The 24,154-nt window shown below is 42.6% G+C and overlaps 1 protein-coding gene across 1 annotated transcript in view; it reads right to left on the reverse strand.

Moving 5' to 3' along the window:
• The window catches only part of CHN2 (chimerin 2), a 218,341-nt gene that overhangs the window by 78,883 nt on the left and 115,304 nt on the right, over nt 1–24,154 (reverse strand). The window contains exons 4-6 of the mRNA XM_026649396.2: nt 14,587–14,618; nt 11,708–11,821; nt 8,293–8,578 (exon numbers count right to left, since the gene is read on the reverse strand). Of these exons, the coding sequence (XP_026505181.1) occupies nt 8,293–8,578; nt 11,708–11,821; nt 14,587–14,618 (432 nt within the window). The remainder of the gene's footprint in view (nt 1–8,292; nt 8,579–11,707; nt 11,822–14,586; nt 14,619–24,154) is intronic.

Consider the following 24,154-nt stretch of genomic DNA (forward strand, 5'->3'; position numbering starts at 1 on the left):
ATGAAAATATAAAGTGACTTGCTAAAATTAATATACTATTAAAACTATTGCATGCATACCCCCTCTAGCACCCTGTAATGTAATGTGAAAGAAGAATCTAGCTATATTAAATGAACATTAAACATAAAAAAATATGTAAAGAAAAGCTTAAGGTTGCATGTTCAAGTGCTCAAATCAGGAAATGCTATAATTAGGGCTGCATGATCATATACTGTATTATTTCTCAACTAGTATAATAGATCTATTTTTCTGCAGCCTTAGATATACATGTGTAGCATCTTGCAGTACCAGGTGCCAGTGTGTGTATTTCTTTATAATACTGTTGTTATAGGCAGAGCAGTAGTAGTGACGATAGGCAGAAGGAAAGACAACTTAATCCCACCTCCGCCCCCCACCAAAAAGTCACTATTTGTTTTTTTTATATTTAAGCTTGATTGTAAGCTCCTGGCAGCTGTAAAAATGCCAAATACATTTTTGTCACTGTATATAATAAAATAATAATAATAATATTCTCTTTCTTATTCACTAGGTCTCAGAGGAACAGCACTATAATCGTGGACGATATGCAGCTGATGGCTATATCTGTCTAAGGGTTTTATATTGCCACCCATCACTATAATAATTGAGCGTCCTCCATGTAAAAATCAATAGCATCAGCAAAGTCCCTAGTGGACTTCATGGACTTGCATATGTAGCTGGCAATGTACCCCTAATAAAAGAGGTGCTGATGGCCCGTCTTCACAGTTTCTATCATCATTTTAACTTAACCTTCTTACTAGGTAGCTCAGAGTAAGAGGTGAGGGGAATTAAGGAACTATAACAATATGCTGGACTCAAATAACTAATGCTATTCTGGCCCAGAGCCTGCAAAGGGATCTGCATCCACAGACCCTTCTGCTCACATGGAGATCCTTTGACCTTTGCAGGATCAGAACCTCAGACAAGTTATTGTTCACATACGTATTGTGTGTTGAAATGGTTGTAGTATTGATGAGATAGAAATATTTGTAGAAGCTGTTGTGAATGCAATCTCACCCACAGGAGCAGCTCTTATAGGAGTAGGGAGTGAGGACCTTCTCAGGTCTGATTCCGCCTTGTCCCACACTTTGTGAAGTGATTTACACATGTGCAAAGTGAGTGTGAAACAAAACCATTTTAATTTGGTAGAATTTTACACCCACTTTCCATTGGAGGAAGATGAATGGCAATGGAGAATAATGTGAGTAAGACTTAAGAACTGGGATGCAGGATAAACTGGATGAAGGTGAGTTTGGGGACTGACCTCAAAAAATGGAATTTTGACAGATTTTAGTCTTATACCTGAGTTTTGTTACATATATAGAGGTAGCTTAGGAACTTCATAATTCAAAGCTAAACTAGTAACTACCTTTATGCAGAACATATTTTAAAGTGATCGTTTTTCTCTTGCACAATACCACAACATTAGTTTGAGTCAATATCAATTTATGCCACTTATTTCTTCGGCATAGGAGAGATCTATCAACTTCTCGGTAATGTTAGATTAATATACTGTAGATGTCTTATCATGTATCTGTTTTTGTTTTGCTCCTAACATGTAAATTAGTTCTATACATTTTACTAGATCAACAAAAATTATTTTAAAAATTAGAGAAACTGGCTTTATTCACACTGTTACCAGATTTTCATTTCTTCATGAATTGTCACAGTACCTAAGACAAAGCTAGCAAGCCATTCTGAAAATCAGCTCCTTCCCCAAATTGCATCTGAACCTTTTGTAAGGTTTGACAGATTCAGGTAGGCATCTCCTCCCTCCTGTACAATCTTGTAAAGATCACTCCCTCTCAGTCTTTTAAAGAGTCTGTTGTGGCCCCAGGTTGGCAGAACAGTTCAAATCTTATACAGGCGGGGCGGGGGGATTGGGAGGGTCCCCCTGTTAGAAACATACAGCATAATCTGGGACATTTCTGAAAGGAAATCCTCAATGTACATGAAATACTATCTGGACATCTGTTCCAGCAGAGACACTAGAGACCAGCTAGAATCCTGTGATAGACTCTCATGCTAGCAGGGGGCTGCAGAAAATAAAGGATAAAGAAGGAAGAGAAGGGCCTGTTTAGTGTTGGTCAGGAGTGGGACCTGGGAGTAGTCCACAGAAGGGGGGGGGGGGGAAAGAGGAGTGGAAGGATTAGGTGGAGAAGCTTTCAAAAGAGTCAGCTGAGCTTTGAATAATAATGCACGTGTGGATGTTCTGTAAACTGAATCAAACCAGAGGTTTCCAAAGTTTGGCTACCTCCAGCTAATTCTGATTTATTGTAATGAAACACTGATCTCAATGAGATCTAGTTCCATAATCAGATTACATCTAAAATCAAATATACTTTGAGACTGAGGTATATTGTTCTCAAACTACCTTACTAATTTCTGTGGGAAGGCATGTGAGAGCAGCATGACTAATGACCACAATAGCACCCATTACTTTTTCCAGCAAAATTATTCTTCCTTTTTTGTCACCTGTTCTTGAATAAGAACTGTCTTATCTATCTCACTATTATTTTTGTGGGATTTTTTCTCCTGAGGTAATCTAAGACATTCCAGATTCCATAATATAATTGTCATTTCAGCTCTTCAATCCTATTGCAATATTAATTTTGGGCTGTGTCATTTGCACATAAATGCTTGACACTTGCTTCCAGCAAAATGGGTAAAAAGGTTACTATGTCAAGCAGCAATATTTCAGCTTCTATGAAACAGAGCACCAATCAGGGATTGCTACTATCCTGCTGTTTAATGAAATCTCTGAGCACAGCCCTTCATGATCTTTGTTCCAAATGCCAAGTTTTTCCTCACAGATTATGTGGGCTCCTTATTGTTAGAAGCACATCTCACCAATTGCCTATAATCATAGAGCAGTCTGTAGGCATTTTGTGATTGGACTCTAAAAAACAAACATTCCATATACAAACAATGCATATGTTTGAATTGACTTATACACACTGAGCCTGATCCTACTTTCATTGAAGTCAACAGGGGTATTGCCACCACATGCAACAAGAGGAAGACTGGGCATTATAACTTGGCAGACACATTCTAATAATGCAGTTACTTACAACTAGTCCTCTATCAAATAGATCAGGGGTCAGCAACCTTTCAGAAGTGGTGTGCCAAGTCTTCATTTATTCACTCTAATTTAAGGTTTCGCGTGCCAGTAATACATTTTAACATTTTTAGAAGGTCTCTTTCTATAAGTCTATAATATATAAATAAACTATTGTTGTATGTAAAGTAAATAAGGTTTTTAAAATGTTTAAGAAGCTTCATTTAAAATTAAATTAAAATGCAGAGCCCCCCGGACCGGTGGCCAGGACCCGGCCAGTGTGAGTGCCACTGAAAATCAGCTCACGTGCCGCCTTCGGCACGCGTGCCATAGGTTGCCTACCCCTGAAATAGATAGTTGCAATGGAAAGAGACACCTGAATTTATTGCCATCATTTTGAAATGCAAAACCTTTTGAAGATATTTTCCTAAATTTCGTACTACCAGTATAGTATTAGAGGAAAAAATGTTCTGCTTGGCAGTAATATACAGAACACTTAGAGTAATAAAAACTGTCTTGTGATCATGGCAATACACAATTTCAGAACCATATATTTTATTAATGAATGACTACTGTAATTTTTTCTTTTAAAAGAAGATTAATTGCTTATAGCAAGCAAACTTTTCTTCCAGCATTCATACTGTGAGCTGTTTATCTGCATCTTGCTATTGCATATTCTGTACTTGCCCAATGTAAAGAGTGTACGATGAACAGAACAAATGCAGAATATGCAATCACAATCCCCAGTATGGGTTGGAGAGGAACCCTAAGTATGCTCAATTATATAATGTTCCAATAAGGGTTTGTTCATTTTTTCATGCAATACCAGCTTCACAATCCCTATGCAAGTAAACAGGTTAAAATGACTGCCACTATTACCTATTTTGCTAAACCAGTATCTTGCAGAATTTATATCCCCTATCTTCCTCATTCTTAAAGAGTATTTAACCTCCGTTTGGATTAAACATGTTTTAACCCACTATAATAAAATGTGGTGAGTGGATGACTACTCAGTTAGACAGAAAGAGGTTTGCATGATACTTAGTCATTATCAGGTATCTCAAAGGTAAACAGTCTCTCGGGATTACTCCAAACATGATTCGTAAAAACATACAAACAAACAAAAACAGCTTAATTTGGCATATGGACCACCTCTCTTGTACTGCAATGGGTAGTACTCCACTAATACAACCTCCAAGAATCCACATCATGGGAGTAGTCAGGTACCTCAGGCGATTCCAAGTCATTCTATTCAAATTTGTGAATCTTCTTTCTAGATAGTGCCTCTGTGACAACCTTCCATTGACTTACCCAAAGGGGAAAAGGGCTTCTGGAATGACTGAGATGTTTAATAATTTCTGTTGTCAACACAGGACAAGGAAGAATGGATAGATCTCCTAAATAGCATAACAAATCTACTAAAGAAATGAATGCCTTGAGCACCAGTTTCACAGTTTTGGAAATGGTATCAATATGAAGTGAAATTTCACTTCAAAAAAACCTAATCTATAATATGAGTACTGGGGCATAACCTGTACTGTGCCAAATTCTCAAGCCCTTTGGGGGAAATAATGAAAGCCTCTCTCCACTATTTTCTTTCCAAGCATTTCAGAAATGTTCAAAATATTCCAGGCAGGCCAATCAAATAAGACAGTTCAATTATTCAAAACTTTCACCTCACCTGTTCACTCCAAAATGCCAAAGAAAACTCATCTTGTACAAAATTCAATTATATTCACACACAAGTCAAGTAATTTACTTCATGGAAATATGTCAACCTGAATGTTACTTTAGTTCTTTCTGGTTGCCTACCTTTTATTAGCGCTTTGGGTGGGTTTTAATCTGTAACGGAGACGTATGCCTTGTATCTATAATGGTATGCAACAAACCCCAAACAAAAGCAAAGTCTTTTGTACAACCAACCATGAGCTATTACTTCCCCAAGAAATTTTCCTTGAAAAAAAGTTTTTTTTTTTTAGGTGTAGCATAGAAATAAACCAAGCAAGCCAAAGGGAATCTAGCATATTATTATTATGCTGCTACAAAACTAAACTCATATTTTGCTGGTTTATTTCACAGCCCAATCCCTTTTTATCAGGAGTCAGGCTGAGGAAAAATAGGTGAGGTACTCCTCCAAACTCCACCCAACATTGAAGTTTTGCCCATCAACTTGTCCAAATAATGTAGTGATGAGCAGATGCCACTGTGATGGGCACTGTGTCTCAACACATAGACAGAATAGAATAGGGGTGGAAAGTAGCCTTCCCTGGTGGAAACCTGCATGTGATGGTCATGGTGAAAATTCTACCTGGTTTCCACCAAAGGATGAATGCCTCTGCTGCAAAGCTCAAGTCCTCTGTGTTGGGGGTCTCAGATTTAAAAGCACTGGGGGAGCGTAGAGGAATCTTCTGTCCCATTATGGGCATGCCTGGGGTCACACAGAGAGCAGGCACCCTTTTGCTGCAACAGCATCTCCTGAACCCCGCTGCTCATGAAGCCCGCATCCCCCCCACTCTTTGGCATTGATGGCTCCTGCTCCTGACAGCTAGAAAAGGATTCTGACGGCAGCTCCTCCTCCTGCTCCCTCTCCTCCCCCCGCCCCTTTTACTTAGCTGAGTCTTAGTACACAAAGGGCCCGAGCCTACCCATATTGAAGTCAATAGGAGTTTTTCCACTGATTCCACTGGGAGTTGGCTCAGACCCAAAGTCAGAAATGTTCAGATGTAGGTGCAAATTAAGATTTTGGCCCCTAAATCAGAGTAGTCCAATTTTCAGAGCTGCTAAGCAAGCACTCATCACTTTGCACCTCTGAAAGGCCATTTTTATTTAGGTACCTAACCTTAAGCACCAAAACTTGAAAATTTCAGCCAAAGTCCCAGTATGAAAGAGAATATGATCAGTTATAAAGATAAGTAGATTAAAATAAAACCCTTCGAAGTGCTCAAGGGCATTGCAGCATATGAAAAATCACAGATTTTCAATAATAAAAATGTGACAAGAATTGCAACTAAGATTAAAAATTTTTTTAATAGCTTTGGTTTTGTTTCTAATTAGAGATACCATATTTCCATAAGTTAAGGAATGTGTCTAGGATTTAAGACTGTAGTGATTCCTGTTATTACACTAATTGCACATACCAATGTTTTAAAGTCACCATACTGTTTGTCAAATATATTCTCAACATAAAAGAAACTGCTAGTTTCCAGAGCATGATCTGTAGGGCATCCGTCTGTAGGGGTGTTACTGACCCACCCCTACAGAGAAAAGTCATACTGTACTAAACTCTGCTTCGTCTTACTCATTGTACCCCAAACAAGTCAAAATATAGACTCTTGTGCCTGATTTAGCATTCCAAAACAGCCAGCATCCAATCACAGGAATCAGCAGAATGAGCAGGACGCTTGTCTCTCTATAATTCCTTCCCATATCTTAAAGAGATAAGGTGGGTGAGGTAATATCTTTTATTTGGACCAAATTCTGTTGTTTCCATATTTTGTTTTTTAAAACACCATCTAAGTTATTCCAAATAGTACAGTAGAACCTCAGAGATACAAACACCAGAGTTACGAACCGACCGGTCAACCGCACACCTCATTTGGAACAGGAAGTATGCAATCAGGCAGCAGAGACAGAAAAAAAAAAAAAGGAAATACTGTACAATACTGTGTTAAACAAACTACTAAAAAAAAAAAAGGAAAGTTTAAAAAAGATTTGACAAGGTAAGGAAATTGTTTCTTTGCTTGTTTCATTTAAATTAAGATGGTTAAAAGCAGTATTTTTCTTCTGCATAGTAAAGGTTCAAAGCTGCATTAAGTCAATGTTCAGTTGTAAACTTTTGAAAGAACAGTCAAAATATTTTGTTCAGAGTTGCAAACATTTCAGAGTCACGAACATCCTCCATTCCCAAGGTGTTCATAACTCTGAGGTTCTACTGTATCCCTGTCACTGGATTTGTGCTGAAATAGAATCTGAATCAGGTTTCTTCACAACCCTATTGTCCAAAGATCTTCTCCAGGCTGTGTGACTTTACTAAAAAGCCATCATTATTAATCCAACTCATTTGCTACTGTGGATGACTATGTTTGGATGCCACTTCATCTTATTCAAGAATAAGAGCTGCTACGGAGAACAATTCCTAAACTGCTGCAATTTGCCTATATCTGTCCTGTTTTACTGTGTGTCAGAAATCCAAACCAGTAAGTGTTCAGTCAACGCTGATATGTAACCCATCACAGAAAGTAACTTGCCTGGAAATGTCTTTCAGTGGGACAGACAGAGGCCTCAGGAAAATAATTATCTCCGCTATATTCACATGTGTGATACATGTTATTTTCCAGCAAATACAGTCACTGCTTCCCAAATATCAACTATCATCTAAATCATGATGCAGCAGTCCTCCCACAAATGAGAATTAGTTAATTCATCCAAAACATCTGCACCAGGAAGAAAGTTTTGTTTGGGATACTTAGTGCACAGTCCACCTAGAAATGGGAAAACTCACACATCACTGTTTACAACAGTGTTTATCACATATGGTGTAATTCTTAATTTTATTTTTTTACCTGATTACTAAGCGGATGGAGTTCTCAAAGTATTAAGTCAGTAAGTTCTAGTTCACACACTGCTGTAGCATATGGTCAGGTAAGAGATGGCAAGAAAAATCCATTTTAACTCAGAAAAAGAAAGAGAAAGAAAGAAGGCAAAGACAATACCCCACTTCAGACCCATTCACCAAAGGACTGGCAGAAAAGAGGAGCTTTGCACCATGCACTGGAAGCTAACAAACTTGAGCTCTGGTGAATGGCCAATGGGCACAAGTTTCACAGTCTGGGACCTGCCACTGAGAATGCCATGACTTTAGAATGCACATGGACAAGCGAACACCTCAGCTTGTCCCAGCCATTGTGATGGTGCATAAGGAAAAGCGGTTTCTATGGTAGTCAGGTCCCACACTACATGCATAAAATCATTTGTGTTGGTAGTGGATGGGAAGTTTTTATTATCTTTTCAAAAGCCCCAATTAAATAGTAATTTCAAGTACACATGATTGGTTATCAGTCAGTTAACAGGATATAAACATTTCAATGGCTCAGGAACACTTTAATGACAGCAAAATTAATAGTTATTAATTATTATTATTAAACACTTGTTTCTTTTTAGATTATAGACTATAAAGAAAGCATTAGATTGGTTGCCATTTAATACTGAATAGTTACCTTTTCAACCGGTGTATTTTCTTCACTTGTTACACTAGCTTTTCTTGATTCAGTTTTGGTTCTGCTCAGCCTTCGGGATACTTTTTCTCTAAGCAGAGTAGCATATCCTATGTGCTCATAGATGGGGTTTTTGGTCATTTTGGCAATATACTCAGAAGCCTTGGTTTCTATATACAGCGTTATCAAGCCATCTGTTACCAAATCATGGATAGATTCAAACCTTTTCTCCCCCACAAAGTGCTTCCCATCATAGAAAAGCCTGTAGTTTAAGGTCTGATTACCAAACCTGCATAAAAAAAAGAAGAGAAAGAGAATACAAAATATCAGAACAACCAGGAGACAATCTTGCTGATTATACATACATTTTTAGGTCCTAATATTGCAAATGGATCTGTGTGGATGAGTATCCCACAGAACCTCATTGTGCTCATGTGGATCTGACTGAAGGATTAAGCCACCTAGTGTTTAACAAGCAACACCACCCAAAAACATGTGCAGTTAGTCAGTATGTGCTCATCTTGAGGGGCTGGCACAACACATCAGAGGTATGCTTATACTGATTGACAAAAGCCTATTCTGGGGAGTGCTATTTATGGCATGTATAGTATACGGTTTAAAAAAAACTATATTAAAAACAAAGTATCTTAAAATGTTTCTTTTATAGCACATCAAGGGTGAAATCCAGGTCTCACTGAGGTAAATGGAAGGTTTTTGTCAGTGACTTCAGTGGGGTCAGCATTTCAGTCCAAATGTATGTTTTCTTTGTTAAATGGGTTACAGGCTAAAAGCTCCAGAATGGTCTCTAGATTTGTGCTATAACTTTTTTTCATATAAATTCCCAATTTGCAAACAAACGTACGTTTTTGAATCGACAAGTATTTACATAGGTAAATTTAGATATTAGACTGAAAATCTAGCTCTTGATGTTAGCAACTGAAGTATTCTGTTACAATCACTATACATATCTATATTTAATAAGGACAATCAAATACTATACTTTTCTTACTCTTTATTTTGTAATACTTTGTTAAGAACCTTGAAAATCTCCTATTTTGTTCTTTTCCATTTGACAAACACTGCTATTCATTTCCTACACTGTTCACACAGCAAGCACCAGCGTCAGTCTCAAAATGGTTTTAAATACTGGACTGCTGACGGCCTTGTTTGTGTAGGGATATAAAAGAAGGTACTAACAGTGATTCCCCCAAGTGACACCCTCATAATTTGTCCCCCACACTTTAAAATCCAACAGTTTCACCAAGTACAAAAATCTCTTGGGTTTTCTGTTAAAACTTGTAAGCTACTGTCTGTAGAAACCATTGATTATATCTATCCTGTGAAAGATACTTTATTACTATGTAAAACTTACAAACAAGTTAATTGACTTTGTTCTTGAAGTAATTGATACAATGTAAACAAACACTATAAGCTGGTAAGTGACTTTCACTTCATCAACGGCTCCTAGGACAGACCCCCACCCTCTGTGATTAAAGGGCCGGGAGTCTCAAATGAATTAGCACACACCCTGAAAGTGGTGGAGACAGTAAATTAAAATATGGTTAAGATATGGAATGTATGCTGATGAATGCTTGATATATATGAATGGTTAGGGAGGTGCCAGCCTAGAAAGGAAGTATCCATCGGCCGAAGAAGGTGTCAAGTAGGACCACCAGACAACCCCTTGATGGTAAACTGGGATCCACCCCATCACCTGGAAGGATGAGAAACACAAACTTTGGACAGTGTGGAGCCACCAGGAATGTGCCACTTTGGACAGGAATGTGCCATCTGCTGATTGAGTCAGCAACAGCAGAATGAAACAGCTCCCATAGACTAACATAAGAATTAATTCCTATAAGAATGGACTCTCAAGACTGATGACTTTGAGTCTCTGGTTCTGCTGCCAACCTCCAGGAGCATCAGGTGCACCTGACACAGACTCGGCTCCATTCTCATGACCAAGATACCTGGCCAGTAACTTGGCATGAGCAACTTCTAGGCTGGTAACTATAACACCTATACAGAACTTGAATGAATGATTGTGTGAATGAATCTCTCTCTCTCTCTCTCTATATATATATATGTGTGTGTGTGTGTATAAGAAATAAGTAGTCAAACAACGTTGTTTACTTTTATCTTTTGCTTTATCAGTATATTTACAATAAATGTGGCATCTTTGCCTTATCCCTCTTAATAAGATCCTGCTGGTTTTTAATTCTATTGGTATAACATTTGTGCGCCAATATAACTAATCAGGATGATCTCAGTACAATGTTCATAGCTCTAGGAAATCTCTTCTAGGAAATTTTTGTTACAGACTTACCAAAGGGAGTATAAAATTGGAGACTCTTTTTGCAGGTCCCACAAAAATAGTAATGTTTTTAAAACTTTATTTTTTTAAATTTTATTAAAGGTGATAGGATCTGAAGGATATTTCCCACGAAACTATGACAGTTTTATGATGTACAAAATTTTGCACTTGAGTAGCTTGATGTCTCTTTAAAAAGAAAGATGCTAAAGTAAGCTTTAGGTTTCTAATAATTTTATTTAGATTCAATATATAAAAGGACCCCGATCCAAAGTTTGAGGCACCCTACCATTATTACTCTCACAATCAAAATCAGCAGCATAAAAGTCGTCATTCCACAGGAATTCAGCGAGCCACCTACAGAGACCCCTTTCCACGCCATCATTGGGGGAGCACAACTTTACCTTCTAAAAAACCCCGTCAAACCGATATCTTTTGCAGTATGCCTGGAAGGTCACCAAAATCAGACCGGGGGGGGGGGGGGAGAGGAAGCTAGTTCTAGAGTACTGCAGCCTTCACAGAGGGCATCCTGCCAACCGCCCCCTCTCATTTATACTGAGCGAGATCCAGTCATGTGCCCCTTCTGAACACAGTTGTGGCATGGGGAGAGAGGCAACTCCTCAGTTTGGCCTGTTCCAACTCATTTAGGGCTTTGTAGATCATAACAGAGACCTTACACTCCACCCAGAGACCAATGAGCAACCAGTGCAGATTCGGGAGGAGCACTAGTGTCTTGTGTTCCCAGCATGATGCCCAATCAGTAAGCAAGCTACTGCATCCTGCACCAGCGGCAGTCTCAAAATGGTTTTAAGGAGTAGTCCCATGTACAGAGCACTGCAATGGTCTAAGCTTGAGGAAACAAAAGCCTGCATAATAATGGCAAGATACACATCCACAGAGAAAGTTTGCAAACTCCTAGCAGATGGTAAAAAGCTTACTAGTTTACTGAAGTAATGTGATTGTCAAACAGGTTTAAAATCACGCTTAGTTGCAAGCCCTAGCAATTAAAGGCAGAGGGGTCTCTCAATCAAAGGGACTGGTATTATCTCCGCCATCCCTTCCAAATGTCTAGTTAATCTAGAAATGTTTTATTAAAACTGAGTTTACCTGAGAGCTAGAGTGTAGCATCCAGGTTGCCGCTGGCTCTCTCTAAGAATATATGCTCCTTCTACACCTGCAAGTATTTCATCTGCTTGCTCCCGAGAAATAATTCCATGAAACCTGAGGTGAGAAATTTCAGCAATTTACGGAATAATCATAAGTAGAAATAAAACTACAAGAAATCATGGTTGATTTAAGTGAGGCATATGTGACTAGTAGTAGATCATAATAGGATAGCAACACTAAATACTGCATCAGTGAAACAACCTGCGAACAATTTCAGGTCCCCAATTCCCAAACTGACAGACATCAAGCTTCACACAGGTGATGGGATTGAACTGAGAAATGACAGAGCAAAGAGAAAATGTTGTTCACTACCTGAGTAACTCCACTGGGTGATTTTAGAATAATGTCTTTCAATTTGGCCCAGGAAAGTCTAACCCCAGCTACCGGAAAATACTGTGGGCATGACCATCTGAATTTAAGTAAAGACTTTAGAGCAGGTAAAAATGGTGTGTGAATCTTGACGTTCCTACCATCACAATACTTGGCAGCTCAAGGAGCAGGAACAATTAGATATAGAAGAACAAGAAAAAAACATGAAGGCCAAATCCTCAAATCTTGATTTAAAGACTTCAAGTTACAGAGAATCCACCATTTTCAAACCAGCAAGTGACCCATGCCCTACGCTGCAGAGGGAGGCAGAAAAAACCTCAGGGTCTCTGCCAATCTGACCTGGGGGAAAAATCCTTTCCAATCCCAAATATAGTGATCAGTTAGACTCTGAGCATTTTTTTTAAGCCAGCTCTAAGAGGGAGCATGATCAGGCCTGGAGTTTCCTACAATGGTTACTTTATATGAGCGGAATGAAACAAGAGCAGAAATGAAGGCACCTTCAAATAAAATGGTAAATTAAAATTAATGCACATATTCTAGATAGTATCCTTATTACAAATCTGCCTTTATTGTTCATATATATGGTTTTTAAAAGGAGTGAGGATATCTGCACTGCTTCTTTAAATGTGTGGCAGAAAGGCGCTGGTGAAGGTTCTAGTCAGATGTGCTATAGTGACATAGAGAAATAGACGAAGAGTAGCCTTAGGGAGAATATTGTTTTCCTCATTTCAATAAAGTTCTTTGGCCAGTTTCTGCAGAAAGTGACTCTTTCTGTGATTCATTCCTCCATGACAAAAGGAACAGGCCCTAAGACAAACAGCTGACTTTACATTGATCAGTTCTTCAGCTATGACCTTTAAACAAGGACAAAATACAGTCTTTAGAGTAGTTTAAATACTATGTTGTGCACATATTTTGCTAGCTGATTCACTAAACCTTTCCTTGGAGCTTTTAAAAGCTTCTATTTTAAATGCTGCTGTCTAAAAATACAGTAAATATGTTAAAAGCTTCTAGCCCTAAGCATTGTCTTTTTTCTGACATAATACGTCAGAAATGGTAGGTTTAAAATGCTGCCTCTGGTTTGGTAGGGAAAAAGAAGAGGAAAAACATTTTAGATGTAAAGAGAACTGAACAGCAATTGCACTTGTCACTTTTTCATATTGAATACATGTTAGAAGCATTAGGTTCTAGGTGACCTTTCCAAAGCATTACTAGGCATACTTCCTTTTTAAAATTATGATTGATTTGAACTTTCCTACTATGCTGATGAACCACAGGCATTTTCTACTACAGCCAATTAGAATGAACATCTCTAAAATTACACAATTTAAATGCATCTTTATTAATAAATTCACTGTCATTAATGTCAAACAAGTCCAGATAACAAGAATGAGTTTAGGCTCTTAGCTGTAATACACACACTATCAATAACAACCAGTTCATTGGACAAAAGACAGTGATAATAGTTTTAAAAGATCTAGAGCTAGAAAGCTTGGTGGTTCAATTAGCTAGGTGCTGTCTTTCAAACTCTACTGTACTCAAGTGGCTATGACTGAATTCCCTATTGTCACAGGTTATATTTTAAAAATGCAACTATAATCATTAGGAGCTCTTTGATAGTTTGACAGCTGCTATGCCCTGGGTGTGAAAAAACCCTTAAAAAGGAAATTATATAGTTAATCCTTATTGCAAGCTAAACAGCAGGCCTCAGAAAAGTACCATATTAAAGGGAAAATTCTCATTCTATGCACACAGTTCAAGTAAAGGGTCTCGAAGGAGCTGTAACAATGGCTGTGGCCCTTGAACACTATCTATACAGGGCTCTGGGTCAATGTACATGCAAGCCATTTGGAGATAACACTCCCACTGCACAGTGGGAGAATGGAGTCCCTCTTTTGAGGCCTCGGAGTTGCCTGCCCTTTTCCCTTCCTTGCACTGGACACCATTTCAGGCCTTGTATGCCCATGGGGTAAGGCAGCCTTTAGACCTGAAGCAGTCTCATACTCTCACTGACACTGTAATACCGGGTATCAGTGAGAAGAAAGTACAGTAAGCACACATCAAAAAGAAGGAAGAATAGGAGGAACGAGATTGAGAAAAACAGTAAAACTAAAAGGGGGTTAAAAGTTACAGCCGAAAAAAGATCAAGGATGGGAGAGCTGAAACAATCTGAACCATTCTTCCTCAAATAACCCCAGATTTGTTTTTAGTCATCATCCATGGTTTTGTCCTACTCTAGTTGACACACATGCTGAAGTGATGGTACAGGCCATGCACTGTTGGGCAACAATAATGAATCGATGTGCAACTGGAATATTAGACATTCAAAACATTTTCATGCTAGGATTATGGAAAGTGAAATGAAATATTTTGTCATAACACCTCCACTATGGTATTGTTATTTCTGTATTAATAATTTCAAAAGGAATGCATGATACCTCAAGTGATTATTTATCAAATAATAAAAAATAGAATAGTATAATACATACTCTCTTCCATAATATTTTGGTCGGTTCTCCACCTAAATGTGAAAAGAAAGAAAAATATCAACAATATACTCAAAATTACACCAGTAACGTTAAAATAAAGTCAAGCAAATGAAATACCGATCATCAATGAAGACTGCAGCATCAAATTCAGAGCATATGCTTAAGCTATCAAAAAAAGATAAACAAGAGCACCATGGTACGTGAAGTTATGTTAATCTGAAGTTATAGTACACAGAGAGCATATGGTGAAAAATAAAATAAAAAATAAAAATAAGCGGTTTTATTTTCATGGATTTGTGATGACTATAAATATAGTGAATGGTGAAACAAATGGGGCAACATGAGTCAATTGTATTAGATGTGATCAAACAGATGAAGAATAATTTACTATTTTTTCTCTCATCTATTATTTATACTACATAATAAGACTATTTTTATCCTGTGCTGTTTCTCAGACATTGTTGCCTATAAATGGCATATGTCTAAAGCTGAAAAATTTAATGTTCTCAGAAGATTTTAAAAAACCCCAACAAAACAAAAAACCCACCAGGGTTTATAGATTTAATTCTGGTCTGAAATTCCTAATGTCTCAGCAAATCATGAGCCTGATCTGAAGTACACCGCTGAAGTCAATGGAAAGACTTCCAATTATTTCAAATGGCTTTGGACCAAGCCCTAGTAGAGTAACACGCCTATACTCAAACTTCAAATATTCTGACATGTTGGTTTACCACTCAGGCTGCAATCCTGCAATGAACTCTGAGCTGGGGTGCCTTAATTTATCTAAAGCCTTTGTTTTAATCGTTTGTATTATTTAATTGCCTGTTTTATCTGAATTATTACATAGTCTCAATTTCAGCATGCGATCCACAGACAACTGTATGGTAGCTCTGTATAATGAGAAGGATCCGATTTCAGTTCTGACTTTCTTTACCAATTGTAAACAAACTGGTTTAGTATTACTCTCTGAATGTTCCACTGTGTGGTGTATACTAGGTATTGAGTTCCACAAAAAAAGTTACATGAAGTTAAAAATCCTCAATCCTCAAAGTTCATGGACTTGGTTTATATACAGACAAAAAGAACAGATTTACAAAATAGTTTATCTTAGACTTTGTGGAGACAGCAGAAATATGATGCAGCATAAGAAGCACAAGAGAACCCTGAAGTACACATTCATTTTTCAATAGTTTACAAGTGAAACAAACACTACACCAGCAGGGGGCACTTCTTTCCAAGGTTTCATACTCAAGGTTTTTGTTTGTTTGCTCAACATTTATAGAAAAATATTTGCTTTTTGAATATTAATTTATAAAATGTCAATTTTTTACTGCCCACTTATTACCTGAATTTATCTATAGTGTGTTAAGAAAATCCTCAGAGGATATTTTATACAGCTGGATTTTTTTTTTTTTTTTTACATGATTGTCATTAGATTTTTTTTTCTTTTTTTTTTTTTTTTTTTTTTTTACATGACTGGCACTAGAATTTCTCTCCAGCTATGATCTTTGGCTGTAGCCTTTGACACTTCCCTCTTATATGGCATGAAAAATACAACTGGAACCAGAATGTAGGCTTGTAAACTTAAAATAAAAATCAAATAAGCTCTATTTTTTTTCCAAATGAGCTCTATTGTGCACCGGAAGCCAGCACCATACTTCCAAATAACAAATATATGAAATTACGGAAAAAGTAATTTTCTGCTGGTGCAATAATCCATACACTGCTGTACTGAGATGTCTGACCTGGTACCCTGAGGTCACAGAGGCTAGGCATCTCAGACATGATATAAAGAAATTAGTGTTAGAAATTACTTCCTTTCAATAGTCCAACAGCAGTATCAAGCCCTTGAATCCCCTACCTCAGAACAGTAAATTGCTACAACAGAGCAGAGTATTTTGGATATTTGAGAAGCAGGAATAAAAGAAAGAGAATAATCTCGTAGATTGAACCCAGAGCAAAATCTGAGGCACATCTGAGCACAGGTTTTCAATTTCTAGACACATACATACACACACATCTTGTTTAAACAGTGCAGATGGTCAGAGAATTTTTAGCAGGATTGCCAGTTAGAATTTTGGTTTTAACGTCCCTAGCTCATTTCTGATGAGATTGCAGACAGGGGTTAAATGAAAGGGAAAGAAGGGAGTCGGGGGGAGGCATTACCCTTATTAAATTAAAGTAACCAGCAAAATACAGAAATGTGCAGGATGTTGAGTTTCTTTTGTTAAATATTTACCATTCAAACCTGCTCATGTGAAACCATATATACATACACTTAAGCACGGGCAGCAGGTATAGTAGGCCAGGGGAGGTCTACACTACCCACCTGAATCGGCGGGTAGAAATCGATCTCTCGGAGATCGAATTATCGCGTCTCGTTGGGACGCATCAATCGATCCCCGAATCGACGCTTCTACTCCATCAGCGGAGGTAGGAGTAGGTGCCGTCGACGGGGGAGCCACGGAGGTCGATTTGCCGCCGTCCTCACAGCGGGGTAAGTCGGCTCCGATACATCGAATTCAGCTACGCTATTCGCGTAGCTGAATTTGCATATCTTAAATTGACCCCCCCCCCGTAGTGAGGACGTAGCCTAAGACTCCCCTAACCCAGGACATGGCCCCACCCATGCTCCGCCCCGAGGCCCTGCCCTTGCTCCCCATCTCCCCGAAGCCGGCGGGAGCTCAGCTCGGGCCAGAGGCCTGGAGCTCAGGGTTTGTCCGGCCGTCAGCTTGGGGTGGTTCGGGCAGGTGCTCAGGCCAGCTGGCAGCCTGGGGTTTGGGACAGCTGGGACGGGCAGCAGCTCGGGGATCATGGCAGCTGGGGCGGTTGGGCAGTGCTCGGGGCGGTTCAGCCAGGGCTTCTCTGGCCACGGTGTGGGGAGAAGGGAGAGGGGGAGATGGGAGGGGGAGGGGGAATCAGGTGGAAGGGGTGGGGGCCAGGTGAGCTAGCCTCCCCGAAAGTGGTGTTCACACGCCACCCATGCACCTAAGCATAAAACTAGAGAAAAGTAAATCTCAAAATAATGTAATTCTGATAATGAGAGAAGGACAGCAACATATTTTGCATTTACATAGTGTGACAGACATGGCAATTTCCTGCAATATCTTTGTGAGATCTTATTGTATTAAATTTATGTACCATTGTGGGCCAGGGACTGTATGTAATTCCATCGGGGAGAGTGACCACAGCTCTTCCAGGAACTAAGAACAGCATGAGGTGATTAAGCAAATTCACTTGGGTAGTAAACCTCTAGAGAAGTACTTCTACCTGGAGACACTCACGTATATTAGTCAAACTGGATTCTCCAGAGACCAACAGACAAAAAAAAACAAGGGACTTTTGGATAAATAGCCTGAGTTTAAACTGACTCAGGGCCTGCTTTCTGATCCAGCAAATGGACAGGACTTCCTGCCCATGGTGGACCCTATTCCTTCCTGGGAAGGGCTGGAAGGACTTTGGCCAACCGGGGCCCCATAAGACTGATGCATGTCCTCTGGTGAGCTTTTCGCATGTATACAGGAACTTTGCTTTTTGTTTTTCCCTAGTGCCTTCATCTTAAGAATAAGTGTGCTTGCTTATAAAGGACTATTTGGAGCTTGTGACCACTGGCTATTACAGCTGTTCATAGCCTTCAAACAGAAAGCAAAGACACTAGTCTGTTTAGGCATTCTGGCTTTCTGGGAGTAACATAATGTAGTTAGGGAACTGTGCAGCCTGGAAAAATTCTGGTGGGGGGGAGGGGGAAGGGGAAGAGAGAGAGAGCGAGCGAGAGAGAGAGAGAGGTGAGTCTCCACCCAAGAGAGGTGATGGCCTAGAATTGGTGCCCTTGGTGGACCATGGAGGGGAAATACATGTGCAATTGCCCTGAACTATAACATATAGCACCTTTCTTCTTGGAGGATCTTAATAAACCTATGGGCCAGACTCTGATAATTTGCTACTCAACCTGAGTAAGGGTATCAGAATGTGGCCCCAGGTGCATGCGAAACCCCTGAATACAACCTCTTAGGTGGACGCAGTGGCTAGTCAGCATCGGACACGATAACACTCACAACAGACTCCGGTTCAACTGAAGCCGTGTCAGTCTTTATCCCACAAATGAAGCACTGCACCTAGCAGATAAAGAGCCAGGCAGCTGTTGTGTTGCAAAAACACTGACCGGCATTTGCTGAGTTCTTATATAACCAGTATGGGTGGCCTCTGCTACACAATAATCAATAGCGCGAAAGCAATACTAATTCACAATTACAGGCCCAGCCCCGCTGCATGAGTTCCTTACAGCAGGCAGCGCACTGCACAAAGGTGCAAGGAGGACATTTTTGGCAAAAAATGTAATTACATCTTTAATGTTCTTACAGAGAAGCCAAAACCTCAGATTTTAAGGTCTCAAATGAAAGACACACGCAGAGTAAATATCATGGCACTCAATTTATCTCAGAAGGCTAAAGGGCTGAGTTAGCAAGGCTGGGATTTTTATTTATTTCCAGTTGTCTGTAGAATCTCAGGATCATTTTCAAGAACGTAACACACTGAATGACACAATCAACCTAAAAATACCTCCACAAACCTCAGACACTCAACTACTGCCAGGCCATTTCTTTAGACAGGAACCTGAATAGACAGACAGATCTTGCAACCTATCCTGAAGGCCCATAAACTCAGGTTCTGTCAGACCAGTGAGGAAATCACATTGCAGACATGATGACCTAGCTGCTGAAAATGTTCTACTGCAGCTATATCAATCTATGGCCTATCACTGAGAAGATCCTCATTGATTTCAGCCGCCAGGAATGAGCATGACAAGATTGGAGGTTTCAAGGTAACTAAGAGCTATATCATATTAGACTTTATAGATCAAAATCAACACCTTGACGTACATCTGTGAACAAACAGGAAGCCAGTGATGTGTATGGAGCACAGGTTTACACTCCCGAGGAATCTTGTAGTAATATTTTGTACTATCTGAAATTTGTGCATGAACTTCAAGGGAAGTTCCATATATCTCAGTGAGCAAGACTGACTGAAACTCAGACTGGGGTTACGTTTCCCCACCTGATGTGAATGAGCCCAAAATAAACAAGCTCACTTTGAGGACCATTCTGCTTACTTGGACTTCACAGAAATCACAGCAGAGAAGAACGCTCTCACCATCTCCATTGGCGCCACAACATACTTTTCCACAGTTTCTCTATGGAAAAGACAGTTACCTTTTCCATAACTGGTGTTCTTTGAGATGTGTTGCTCATGTCTATTCCACAATAGGTGTGCATACTCACCACGTGCACTGGTGTCGGAAGTTTTTCCCCTAGCTGTACCCATAGGGGAGCGCCCCTAGCGACCCCTGGAGTGGCACTTCCATGGTGCTGAATAAGGGGCGCTGTGCGCTCCCCGCACCCTCAGTTCCTTCTTGCCAGACAACTCCGACAGAGGGGAAGGAGGGCGGGATGTGGAATAGACATGAGCAACACATCTTGAAGAAAATCAGCTGTGGAAAAGGTAACTGTCTTTTCTTCTTCAAGTGATTGCTTATGTGTATTCCACAATAGGTGATTCCAAGCAATATCTGCTGGAGGTGGGTAGGAGTTCACAAACTCTCACGACGGAGCACAGCCCTGCCGAACCCGGCGTCTTCCCTGATCTGGGAGACGATCGCATAATGCGAGGTGAATGTGTGAACTGAAGACCATGTGGCAGCCCTGCAAATGTCCTGAATGGGGACATGGGCTAAAAAGGCAGTCGAAGAGGCCCTAGTCGAGCGTGCCCTCCAATTGACAGTGGAGGGATTCCCGCCAGGTCATAACAGGTACGGATGCACGAGGTGATCCAGTTGGAGAGCCGCTGAGTGGAGATCGGCCGACCCCCCATTCATTCGGCTGAGGGATGAACAGCTGTGAAGACTTCCTGAACGGCTTAGTCCATTCCAGGTAAAAAGCCAGAGCCCGTCTCACATCCAGCATGTGGAGGTGGCGCTCCTCACTGGACGCATGGGGCTTGGGGCAGAGGACTGGCAGGAAAATGTCCTGACCCATGTGGTAGACGGAGACCACCTTCGGGAGGAATGAAGGATGTTGGCGGAGCTGGACCTTATCCTTATGGAACACCGTATATGGGGGCTCGGAGGTCAGAGCCCTGAGTTCCGAGACCTGCCTAGCCGACGTGATCGCCACCAGGAAGTCCACCTTCCACGAGTGGTGTGACCAGGAGCATGTAGCTAGCGGCTCAAACGGGGGACCTGTCAGCCGGGCCAGCACCAAGTTCACGTCCCACTGCGGGACTGGGGGCCTAACATACGGGAAGAGACGATCCAATCCCTTAAGGAATCAGCCAGTCATGGCATGGGAGAATACCGTGTGCCCCTGCACTGGCGGGTGGAAGGCCGATATGGCTGCCAAGTGCACCTTGAAGGACAAGGGCGCCAGGCCCTGGGCTCTAAGGTGAAGTAGGTAGTCCAAAATGAACTGGATTGGGGCAGCCACGGGGGAAATGCCCTACTCAGCCGCCCATTGGGAAAACCGAGACCACTTTGCCAAGTAGGCTCGGCGCGTGGACGGTTGCCTGCTTTCCAAGAGGACGTGCTGAACCCCTTCCGAGCACATCCTTTCCTCCCGGCCTAACCATTGAGCAGCCACGCCGTGAGGTGGAGTGCCGCTAGGTTGGGGTGGAGGAGGCGGCCCTGGTCCTGGGAGAGCAGGTCCGGGCAGGATGGTAACGGCCACGGTGGGGCAACGTGAGGGTGTACCAATGCTGCCTGGGCCATGCCAGGGCAATCGGGAGGACCCAGGCCCTGTCCATCTTTATCTTTTCCAGGACTTTGCCAATCAGCAGGAACGGGGGGACGGCATAGAGAAACTGGCATGACCAGGATAGGAGGAAGGCATCGGAGATACCGCCCCATCCCAGGCCCCCCCGGAGCAGAACCAGGGACAGCAACGGTTCTGTCGAGTCACAAACAGGTCCACCTGGGGAGTTCCCCACACTTGAAAAAGTCTGTGCACCACCTCTGGGTGAAGAGACCACTCGTGCTGAGAGGAGAAGTCTTGGCTCAGGCGATCCGCCCGTGAGTTCCGGGTAGGTGGTAGGCCTGTAGGCAAATGTCGTGGGCTATACAGAAGTCCCACAGCTTGAGGGCTTCCAGGCAGAGGATCGGGCCCTGCCTTGCCTGTTGATGTAAAACGTCGAGGCCGTGTTGTCCATGAGAATCCTGACTACCCGGCCCTCCAGGTGTGAGCGGAAGGCCATGCACGCCAGCTGCACCGTCCTGAGCTTCTTGACGTTTATGTGGAGGGGCAGGTCCTGAGCAGACCACAGACCTTGGGTCTGAAGGTCTCCCACATGGGCTCCCCAACCCAGGTCCAATGCGGCGGACATTCCATCGATGGGGGCCTGCCTCTGAATGGGACCCCGTGGAGCATGTTCCCCAGGGAGGGCCGCCATCGAAGGGAGGCAATCACCGGTTCGGGCACAGTGAGGACCTTGTCCATCCTGTCTCTGGCCTGGGAGAACACCGAGGCCAACCAGAGCTGGAGGGGCCTCATCCTGAGTCTGGCGTGGCGAACCACATATGTGCACACCGACATGCGATCCAAGAGCTGGAGTCACGCTCTGGCTGTTGTCACTGGAAACCTTGTGACTGTGTTGATAAGCCCTTTCAGGGTCTCGAACCTGTCCAATGGGAGGGAGACTCTGGCCGACGTGGCATCCAGGACTGCCCCGATAAACTCTATGCGTTGTACCGGGACTAATGTGGACTTGGTGTCATTTACCAACAGGCCCAGAGTGGCGCCACGTGATCCTGCACCTGCGACCGGGAGCTGCCCTTGACCAGCCAGTCGTCCAGATAGGGGAAGATCTGGACCCCGTGGCGCCTGAGGTAGGCCGCCACCACAGACATACACCCTGGAGGCAATGGACAGGCCAAATGGGAGGACCGTAAATTGGTAGTGTTTCTGTCCAACCGTGAAATGGAGGAAGCGCCTGTACCCCTCGAATATATGGATGTGGAAGTACGCGTCCTGCAGATCAAGGGCAGCGTACCAGTCCCCAGGAAGGGAATGATGGAGGCCAGGGAGACCATGCGGAACTTGAACTTCACCATGTACTGGTTCGGGCCTTGCAGGTCCAGGATGGGCACGAGCCCCCCTTTGGTCTTCAGGATAAGGAAATAGCGGGAGTAGTACCCCTTGCATTTGAACTCCGCTGGCACCATTTCCACCGCTCCTAGGCCAAGGAGCAGCCCCACCACCCGCTCGAGCAGGGCCTCGTGAGAGGGGTCCCCCCGGAGGGACGGGGGTGGAGGGTGGTTGGGTGGGGTAGAGGTAAACTGGAGGGTGTAGCCCCGGGAGATGGTGCTGAGGACCCATCAGTCTGAGGTCAGCCGCGACCACTCGGGGAGAAAAGCACACAACCGGTTGGAGAAGGGAAGCTTTATTGTGGGTGGATCCCTGATGTGAACTGGTAGGTCTTCCCCGGGCATCCCATCAAAGCTGCCGTTTCCCTGCCTGTTTGCTCTTGGAAGACCCAGGCTGGAGGGCAGACCGAGACTGCCTCTGCAGGCGTTTCTTATAGTCCCGGGACTTTTTATAAGGGGACTTGTATTTAGAGTGGGTGGCCTGGGTGGGAGCCTGCTATGGCTTAAACTTAGGTCTAGCTGGAGCCGGAACATAGAGGCCTTAAACGTAGTACGGGAGTCTTTCAGGCCATGTAGTTTTAAGCCCATCTGTTCCACAAACGGGGCCTTGCCATCAAACGGGAGGTATTGCAAGGAGTTCTGCACCTCACTGGACAGCCCAGACAGCAGGAGCCACAAAGCCCTTTTCATGGACACCGTGGAGGCCATGGACCGCGCAGCCGTGTCCACCGCATCCAATACTGCCTGCGGGGTTGCCCTGGCAGCTGCTGTACTCTCCTCCACCAGAGCTTTGAACTCCTTCCTGCAACGCTCCTGGAGGAGTCCTCGAACTTGGGCAGAGAGCCCCACAGATTGAACTCATACCGGCCCAGGAGAGCCTGATGGTTTGCCACCCATAACTGGAAGCTCAAGGACTAATACATTTTTCTCCCAAATAAATCCAGCCTCCTTGAATCTTTATTTTTTGGAGTGGGGGCTGGTTGGTCCTGCCACTCCATGTGGTTGACTGATTCGACCACCAGGGAGTTAGGAGCAGGGTGGGTGTATAAGTATTCATGCCCCTTGGTGGGTACAAAATACTTGCGTTCCGCTCTCTTAGAGATGAGGGGCAATGAGGCCGGGGTTTGCCACAGGGCATTTGAAATTTTCGCCACCCCTTCGTGGAGTGGCAAGGCCACCCTGCCCGGTGCCGAGGCGGCCAGGATGTTAAAAAGGGAGTCCAAGGGCTCCTCCACCTCTTCTGCCTGAAGGTTCAGGTTTGACGCCACCCTTTTCAATAGTTCCTGGTGGGCTTTAGAGTCCTCCTGAGGGACGGAGAGAGGAGGGGCCATAATCGCCTCATCAGGGGAGGGTGAGGAGGCGGGCACAGTACTTTGCTTCTCCACCGACACCGGAGGATCCACCACCTGGTCGCTCTCTGGGCACGGTGCTGAAGAT

This window comes from Terrapene carolina, unplaced genomic scaffold (genome assembly GCF_002925995.2).
Source record: "Terrapene carolina triunguis isolate 2854851 unplaced genomic scaffold, T_m_triunguis-2.0 Scaffold84, whole genome shotgun sequence".
Taxonomy (NCBI): Eukaryota; Metazoa; Chordata; order Testudines; family Emydidae; genus Terrapene; species Terrapene triunguis.